Genomic DNA, 9,599 nt, shown 5'->3' with positions numbered 1-9,599 from the left:
GTCCAGATCTCCGCACTAATGAGTAAGTTGCCACTGAAATTTTGCGTTACTTGTAGAATTACAACAACTTTTTTGGAGGGGTGGGGGGGGCATTACTGTACTAATTATACATATTATTTTTTCAAATAAGACAAAGGAAAGTACAAAGACCCTGGGCTGCAGCACAGCTTGGATATGTGGCATGGGGCCAAGAATTTGGCAAAAAGGATCCATGCTGCAAGTTCAGCTGTCATTACTATGGCTTCATTTTCTGAATGGCAATCTACCCTAATTTGAGCGATGTAATCATGATAACTGTTATGTCTATCCCAGGCTTCACAGGTCAAGGGTCAGTCCAGTTTGAGCAGTTGGCTAAAAGCTATTGTCAACCACTTTTGGTGGTGCTGCAAAACAGCAGATTCTTACCAAGAGTTCCTTGTAAGTTGATATGGTTTGAAAAATAGTTGTCATCTAAAAAGAATATTATATGAAACTAACATGCAGACTTATTCTCTTTGCCAAAAAGGTATGTCTAATAAGTTAGGATGGTTCGTTGATGTTGGATATTTGTTGATTCAGTAGCTAACCAGACATGTCATTGTGGTAAATCATGTGACCCACTTAGATTATAGTACTTACAAACAGAATCATCATTAATAATGAATTATGTACAATATGCATGCTTTTTTTCTGTACATTATATTTCTATATTATTTCTAGGAGCTGTGGCTTGGTCTCCTATATCATGTGACAAATGAACACAGGTGGGTGCTGGGAAGCTGCCAGCATGCAGACTTAGGATCTGGTGGAACTCAACAGTGGCTTGAGCGAGGCTCCATGGCACATGAGGCCCTGAAGAGCATCGTTAGAAACAAGCGGTGGCTTAATGAGGTCCACAAATATCTCAATTTTAGGTCATTTTTTGAGCATATACACATACTGTAGATAGAAAGTTATTTTCAAAATCCCACTAAATGTCTCTTCTCACACACACCCCACAGGTCCACTGCTGATCTGGAGTCCTTCCAGAACCATATTTTAATGTACGCTAGCAAGCGCACAGCATTTAGCCCTCCTGTCTTTGAGGCCAGGATGCTCCTTGCAGCGATGGACTATAATTACCACAAGGACCGCCCAGAGTTGTGTAAATCTGATGGAAGCAAACAGTAAGTGACTTGCTCACATCTACATGCTATTGTTTTATACCAGATTACAACACCATGTAAGGGATACTCCACCGAAAAATGAAAATTCTGTCATCATATACTCACTCACCCTCATGTTGTTTCAAACCTGTATGAATTTCTTTCTTCTGCTGAACAGAAAGGAAGGTATTTAGAAGAATGTCAGTGATGGTTACTGAATATCTTCCTTTCTGTTTAGCAGAAGAAAGAAATTCATACAGGTTTGAAACACCATGAGGGTCAGTGACTATATGATTTGAGTATCCCTTTAAACGCTACAAAAAATGTCCCTTGGAATGTAAATGTCTTCTTCCCTTCCCTTTCTGCTTTTAATTCAGGTACAGGAGGCTGTACAAGAAGAATGCTTGCAGGTATATGCTATACACTCGGAACATCCAAGACGTATGGCTACATCCCAGAACTGCAATCTATGATCCTTCAAAAGAGATTAGCTGGTAAGGGGATGCCCAGACGGAGGACACTACGACCTGATGACCCCCAGAAGGTTCCCCCTGTGCCGGCACCAACCATTGAGGAACTCCTGCACACCCAAGTCAGGAGAGGTCTTGGTAGGTTGAATGCCAATTTATTTATTTTGCACCTTGGGCTACATGCCACACACCAAGTCAAATGTCATGCATAACACTTCTAAGTTTGAAATAAACTAACTTCAGGTTTTATTTTGCTCTCTTCAGTGTCAACATTCCAGACTAAAGACCTGTGAAGCCCAGTTTCCAGAGCCTCACAACCCTGACCATGTTCATGGCCATGTAAACTTTTGTGTCACAAGCTGCTTATCAACAATTTCAGACTAAAAGTTTCAACAGTACAGAGCAGAGTCTAGTTTTCTATTTATACTGTGTAACCTTTATCATTATACCATTTTATATACTGTTTCTCTACATCGTAAAAAGCATAGTATTGTAATTCTAAATAAACTTTTTTTTATTGAAAAAATGAGGAAGGCTCTTTACAAACAAACAAACCAAAAAACAGAACAAATCAAAAAACAACTTGTAAAACCATATATACAACAATAAATAACTTGAATTAAACTGTTCACGTTAGAATGGTATCAAATGGTGGGTACAAAGCCAGTGTACTGGCCTTGGGGGTCAGGGTATTTGTCCCTTATTTTCCATATACAGCAGCTGGGAATAACACGACGGTTACCCAGACCCAGTGAACCATGCTGCCAAAAGATGTATTGACGATAAGCAGCATCCCTAAATTGTCTGTTATCATCTCCTGGCTCTATAACTTCAGCTACCACCAACATATAATTTCTGTAATCTCTGTGAATACGCAAATAACCATCTTCCAGACAATACAGATCAAAATGTGCCAATTTGCTGATGCAGTAGTCAGGCCCCTGGCCACAGCATTTCCTTTCAGCGTCTGTGGCCATTTCCCTGCAGTTCCCACATGTGCACCATGGAAGAGCAGCGTTAGGTGGGGTTGTGCTGTCCAATGGAGGAAGTGCATCAAAAACTAATCCAGGATTCCGGGAGAAGACCTGGGTAGCTAGTGCTCGTAGCCTCACTTCACTCATGCCCTGAATGAGTGCCTAAGTAAACAAACCATAATAGAAAATGTGTTATTTACATTTGATTAAAAATAACAAAGATGCTAACATTGATTCAAATGGTGACTACTTATTACAAGCCATAATTTTACTAGAGTCTGTCCAATGTAGCATATTCTGGAAACAAACCTCTGTCCGGACCCTTCGGTCAATTTGGATCATCTGAACTCTGTTCTCTTCCTCTGCATCTCTGCCTCCTCTCCCTCTCCTTCCTCTGCTGCCAACTCCAGTACTTGGACCTGCATTATCTCCTCTTCCACCTCTCTGGGCTCTTCCACCGCTCTGACCTCTTCCATCTCTCTGGCCTCTGTCACCTGGTGCAGGGCCCACACTCTCTCCTTTTCCACCTGAAACATCTGCACTCTCTTCCAGCTCTCTGGCCTCTTCCACCTGGTCCATCTCCTCCCTCTAAATTCTCTCCTTCTCTCTGCTCTGTGTCTCCTGGACCAAGACCTGCACGCTCTACTCTTGTCCCTCTCCCTTTTGCTCTTATTTTCCTTTGTCGGCGCCTCCTCTCGCCTTCCCAGCTCTCATCAGCCTCACTTAGGACAGCGGGCACCTCATAACTGAGGTCTGAATCAGGCTGCAACAAGTGAGAGCAGTACAAGTGCTAACTCAAAATAAACATTCTCTACCTTTTAGGCTATGTACTATGTTAGTGATGGTTTGGAAGCACTACAGTAGGTGCAATTCCAAGGAAAAATAACTTTTTCTAATGTCCATAACACTAATGAAAAGCACAGTGTAGCCTATGATGTGAAAAATTTGGGCCATTTGGAACGTTTTGTAGCCTACTTGTTTTTCATGCAAGTTCTACAGCCAAAAATAATAGAATGTCATGTAATCTTTCACATCACATATTTTAGCGTTATGGACGTGTGCTGCAGGGTAAGTAAAAAAATACAGCTGGCCACTTTCACTTATAGCATCAGCTAAATTAATAGCTGTATCTTTGATATTGGTTACACATAGTGACATAGGCTTGTGCTTGGACTTACATTAATGACAGATAAATAACGTTACAAGTTAGACTAACTGTTACCGTTCTGTCTGTCACGTACGAGCATAAATCTTTACGATTATACTGTCACATACGAGCATAAATCTTTACGATAATATTTAACTAATGACAATTAGTAAATTTTTTAAATACATAATTACTTATCAAAATATCTCTCATGAAGCATAAACATAATTAACAGAAAAAAAACTTAAAGTGTACGTCTGTTCGTCACTTGCCATTGGAAGCTAATTGAAGCAGCCTACGTTTCTGCTGAATCCTGCAGCTCATCTGGCAACCTCGAGTCAGGGGGTAGGGGGAGGGGATACACCGCTCTACAGTATTTTTATAGTGATTGCAGTACCAGTTTAGGCCACAATCCTACATACGGCTCCTTTAAGTCTAGCGAAGCACTTTCTGAAAGCATTTTCAGGGAAGCAAATTTCCTCTTCTGAGTGTGGGGTCCCCATATGGCGAACAGCCTCTCAATTTAATCCAACCCCTTGTCACACGGGCTGAGGCCTGACAGGCCATCCCTGTAGTGCCAAACTGAGTGTTGGAGACAATAAAACGGGGTTATTCACTGCAATTCGCAGCCGCTACTTCCTAGTCCCCAAAAACAGATGGTGGCCTCTGGCCCATCCTTGATCTCAGACACCTGAATCACGGCCTTATGAAAAGGTCGTTCAGGATGTCTATGCTGAAACAGATCCTTGCGCAAATTTACTCAAGAGACTGCTTCTTTTCGCTGGATGCATACTTTCTAGCCCCCTTGTACTTTTACGAAGTACATGGACGTGGCTCTCTCCCCCGAGACAGATGGGAATCTGCATTCTCAACTACCTCCACGACTGGCTCCTTCTGGCCCAGTCAGAGGCGGAATTAATATCAAAGAGGACCCTCCTCCTCAGCCACCTGGGGTGCCTGGGACTCAGGGTCAATTTTGCCAAGAGCTCGTTGTTCTCCAGCCAGTGAATATCATTCCTGGGAACAACTTTCAACTCATCCCAAAATAGTGCTGTAATCTTGCCGGATCGAGCTCTGGCTATACGGAGACTGGCGACCTCCTTTAAGATTGTTTCTGCTCGCCCTCTCAAAGTGTTTCAGAGGATGCTGGGCCTAATGGCAGCGGCATCGCCAGTGCTACAGTTGGGTCTGCTTCGGATGCGCCCCCTTCAGCACTGGTTGAAACCACAAGTTCCATCCCATGCGTGGCGTCACAGACGCCTGCACATCAGGGTGAGTCAGGCCTGTGTAACAGCCCTGATGGAACAGGGCGTGGCCATGGGGAAGCCTCGCAGAAGGACAGCTGTCACGACAGACACCTCCAACTCAGGTTGGGGGCGCTGTGCAAAGGCACATTGACTTTCGGCCACTGGTCGAAGGTGGAAAAAGGCTTCCACATCAACTGCCTGGAGATGCTAGCAGTATGTCGAGCCTGTCAGTTCTTCCTGCCAGTCCTAAAAGGACACCATGTGCTAATCCGATCTGACAACATGTCTGTGGTGTCCTACATAAATCGCCAGGGAGGCCTCTCCTCGAAGTGTCTCTTCACTCTCGTAGAGCGCCTCCTGGAATGGGCTCAGCTCAACCTGTGCTCACTGAGAGCAGCACATATACCGGGCAAATTGAACCAAGGAGCGGACATGTTATCAAGGAGCATGGGAGGATTCCCTCAGGGGAGTGGACACTCCATCTGCAGATGGATATGGGAATCTGGGAGATCTTCAGCAAGGCCTTCAGAGCACAGGTCATTACGATCTCTGCACTTCCTCCCTCTGAAGAGGACAGAGAGCTATATCTGATCTGCCCAGTCAGAGCTCTGAGAATCTATATTAAGCGTCCCGCCCCCTATAGGCAGTCGGAACAACACTTTGTCCACTTCGGTAACCGCACTCCTGGTCACGAAGCAAAGACTCTCTAGCTGGATAGATGGATGGACTCCATCTCGCTATATCCATATCTTAATCATTCCACTACATTAGCACGGTGTGATTGTACTGTTCCCATATATGTCTAGCAGTATGAGTGTAGTATAGAAAGGGAACATACTCGGTTACTCAATGTAACCTCAGTTCCCTGAGATATGGGAATAAGTACTGCGTTGCTAGCCATGCTATGTAGCTGCACGACTCAGTCATCGCTTCAGTCAAACCAAGCTGAGAATCCTGTGGCAAACGCCCGCTTATATAGACAGAATGCCCCGCCCATTCTGGCGGGCTTCGTCGCCATAGGCTCGTGCAGCTCCGTTGCCTAGCCATTGGTTCGTTTTTTAATACACTGCACGAACCACTGGCCGTGCAGTTTCACTGCGTGAATGGAAAAGGCTTCATTTCTGGAGAAAAAAGGCTTTTTTTTCTCATTCCCGTATCTCAGGGAACTGAGGTTATGTTAAGTAACCGAGTCCGTTTGATAAATGTTTTTTTCTTGTGCTTGCACATTCATGCAGAGAATCAACCCTGATGGCGGCACATTCATGGATCAGCATGACATCTGGAAAAAGGGTCCAGAGAAAAAGCACCAGCCTGAATCCCCTTGTGGCATATTTCATTAGAGAGCTTGTGGACTTTGGCAAAGTTACTTAAATAAAATGCAAAAACTGATGACAGTAAAATAACATTATTTTTTTTTTTTACTTTTTATTTTTTATTTGATTTTGTTCTGATTTTATTCTATTTAGATTTTTATTCTGCTCTTAGCCATATTACAAACACCCAAGGAATGAATTAGAACACATTTGCAGTTTGTACTTTTGTCAGTAAATTTTGAACAATTAAAAAGCGTATTTTAAAGACAAATGTTCAAGAGTATTTGTGCTTTTGTTAGACAATGTAGTTTACAGTTCTGTACATGATAGTTTTTATAGATAGAAAATAAATTTAATTTGAATATAGCTAAACTCAAATTGAAAATAAATATAGAATAAGTATACTGTAATCTACATACAGTATATATATATACTGTAAATAAAAATCAGTTATTATAATGTAAATGGAAATGCAGTAATTTTACTGTGACACTACAGTATTACTACTGTGAAATTATAAAGTAATACTGTAAATACTATAATGTCAGTAAATTCTTCCAAATATCTTTCTTTGTGCTGAAATTCATACAGGTTTGGAACAACTTAATGGTAAGTATATTATGACAGAATTTTCATTTTTGAGTTAACTATCCCTTTAATCCAAACTGAATAATTAAAACAAGTTTAAAGTATGGTGTGATATATATTAAAAAATATATATATTTATATAAACAGCACATTCTTTATCGAAGTATGACTGAAACAATATGATTGGAGCTGTTTTTGTTTACCGTTTACATGCTAATCCCCATGTTAACAAACTTTCAAGACTTTAAAACTTGAAATTTGTTTTTAGAAATTGGTCAGTTATAAGCTTTATAGTTGTCTTTGTAAAGAAATATATTGTTTTTTGTAGCTGCTGCTGTGATGCTGTACAAACACTTCCAGTGTGAATACTCTCGTGACCTCGTGAATACATTTCTGACCCTGCAGTACAATATCAATGTCATAAACATAACATCTTTTTTATGAAAAGCTCGACTTGACATTGTCACTCACCATGACAGACATACACAAACACACTTACTCACTCACTCACACACACACACACACACAGGGTTGACACCTTCAGTGAGGCAAAATAAGTGACACCCATTCACAACACAACCCCCCCCCCCCAAAAAAAAAAATAAAAATCAGTGAAACAATTCACACAAGGATATGTTTTCTGCTTGTATTTACACTTTGATTTGAATGAAAACAGTGCACCAGTGCAGACACAGAAGAGCGTACGCTTCCTGCGTTCAGCTCATATTCTCCAAAATGGTGCTACAGTGATGCAGAGAGACACAGAGGAGAGGAATTGTTGAATAAAGTTTTTTTTTTTTTCTTTGCATACAAAAAGTATTGTCATCACTTCATAACGTTACGGTTGAATCACTGATGTTAGATGGACTATTCTGACGATGCTTTTCATACTTTTCTGGACCAGTGTATTTCTTGGCAGTCTATGGGACAGTCTCAAGCCTCCTGGTTTTCATCCAAAATATCTTAAATTGTGTTCCCAAAGACGAACAATGCTTTTACAGGTTTGGAATTTTGGCTAATAATCCATATTATTTCCATTTGAGTGTCTCTGCACCCATCACTACTATCACTTTTACAGTCTATAAACCTCCTAAGACAATGCTAGATTTCATGCCTGAATTTGCTGATCTGCTGTCTGTTGTGGCTCAAGTTTGACAGAACTCTGATCCTGGGGATAAGACTTTAACATCCATGTTGACAATAGCCGCTTCTTCAAGCAGTCTCTGGTATTTTTATAAACATAACGTGTTTTTATTATAGCAATTTTTAGCATATGCAGAATTTAACATCTTGTATAATAAATTTCTGCCTAATACGGTGATCAGAATTCCCATATGGTCACAATCGCAAATTAATTCAGACACTCGCTGGTGTCTTAAAGAGAGTTTTGCCTTTAAAATGGTTTTAAATGTCTGAAATATTGATGCTAGTTGATAGCTTGATATGAAAACGTGGGAAATGAACAGGAGTGCCGATTGACTCTAACTTGGATAAACTCCGCCTTTGTTCATGACAGTGGAAACATGGCTAATAAAGTCTCTGCAGTGGCAAAAGACTTTACTGGATTGTATTGAACTGAAGGAGCTTGTGGACTCACTGTATCTGCAAAGCTTCTGACATATTGACACCACAACAACTTGGTAACATCGCCAGCTATTAGTCAGTAGCGATAAACTGTTAAATCATATTACTATTGATTTTATTTACGTTTTTTTTTTTCAGCAATTTTGACGAATATCATCTTAAAGTCCCCCTGTAGTCAAAAATGTTATCCTTTAAAACTCATCTTTGATCATCAAAATGAATCAATTATTTAAATGTTTTCTTCTTGTGAAAATTTTCTCATGCCGTAAAATAGCTTGAATGCAACTCTACACCCTTGCCTCATTTACTATACGCGGATCTATGAATACGCAAATTAGCCCCGCCTCCACTCAGTCCCACACCAGCCAGCCATGAGCCAGTGTCTCCTGATCCACTAACTGAACTGTAGTAAACACGATACAATGACAATGGCATGTGGAAATACTGGTTTAATTAAGCCATATGTGTTTGAACCAGAAATAAGCTGGTATGCTCAACGTAAGCAAGGAGACTGATGGCTAAATTTGTGAGGTAACATTATCTGTTTGCGCTGGTTCGTACATGGATAATGACTGATAAAACAGACAACTACACTGGATACTGTAACATTCATTAAATTTACTTACTTGATGATGTTGTGTCCTCAAAATGCCTTGATGACTAAAATGCAGCCATGTTTGTGATTCTAATCCGCACCCGCGATCATACGCGTGTGACATGCGGATGTGGGAGAGGTGTGTCTGACTCTGGGCTACTTTTACACTGCTGCAGGTTCAAGTTAGAGGTTCTAAATACAAATAAATAAGCGCTAACAGCACATGACATCGTGAAAATGGGGGAAATATTTACAGTTAGCGAAACATCTACAGTTAATGATATGCTAAGAATAGGATCCCTTGACACAATTGATTATTGAGTTTTGTGACGTAGCAAAAAAAAGGCTGTTTCCCCTTCCCCTTCCCGCCCAAGGAAACAACTCTTCCCCATCCTCCCAGCGTGTCCGAAGCACATGATACTGATGCCAGGAACCTTAGCCCCGTCCAGGGTGGGCTGCTCACCCAGTAACCCACTCAGTAATCCACCCTCTGTAAAGCCCTGGGGAAGCACTACTCCCGCCTTGGCTGGAAAACCCTCAAATCCTACCTCCACCAA

At 41.3% G+C, this 9,599-nt stretch overlaps 1 protein-coding gene across 1 annotated transcript; it reads right to left on the bottom strand.

Moving 5' to 3' along the window:
• Positions 1–1,457: 1,457 nt before the first annotated feature.
• Positions 1,458–3,851, bottom strand: LOC109084167 (P2X purinoceptor 7-like). The gene is made up of 2 exons (XM_019098864.2): positions 2,878–3,851; positions 1,458–2,730 (listed from the first exon to the last, which is right to left on the bottom strand). The coding sequence occupies exons 1-2, from the start codon at positions 3,145–3,147 to the stop codon at positions 2,239–2,241; spliced, it is 762 nt and encodes a 253-aa protein (XP_018954409.2). The 5' UTR covers positions 3,148–3,851; the 3' UTR covers positions 1,458–2,238.
• Positions 3,852–9,599: the final 5,748 nt, after the last annotated feature.

This window comes from Cyprinus carpio, chromosome B4 (assembly GCF_018340385.1).
Source record: "Cyprinus carpio isolate SPL01 chromosome B4, ASM1834038v1, whole genome shotgun sequence".
NCBI classification, from domain to species: Eukaryota; Metazoa; Chordata; class Actinopteri; order Cypriniformes; family Cyprinidae; genus Cyprinus; species Cyprinus carpio.
This window is presented reverse-complemented; position numbering and strand designations above follow the sequence as displayed.

Coding starts and splice junctions, on each gene's coding strand:
- LOC109084167 (XM_019098864.2), bottom strand. CDS start 3,147: ATGGACCAGGTGGAAGAGGCCAGAGAGCTGGAAGAGAGTGCAGATGTT. Junction 2,731..2,877: donor ACCGAAGGGTCCGGACAGAG/GTTTGTTTCCAG, acceptor TTGTTTACTTAG/GCACTCATTCAGGGCATGAG.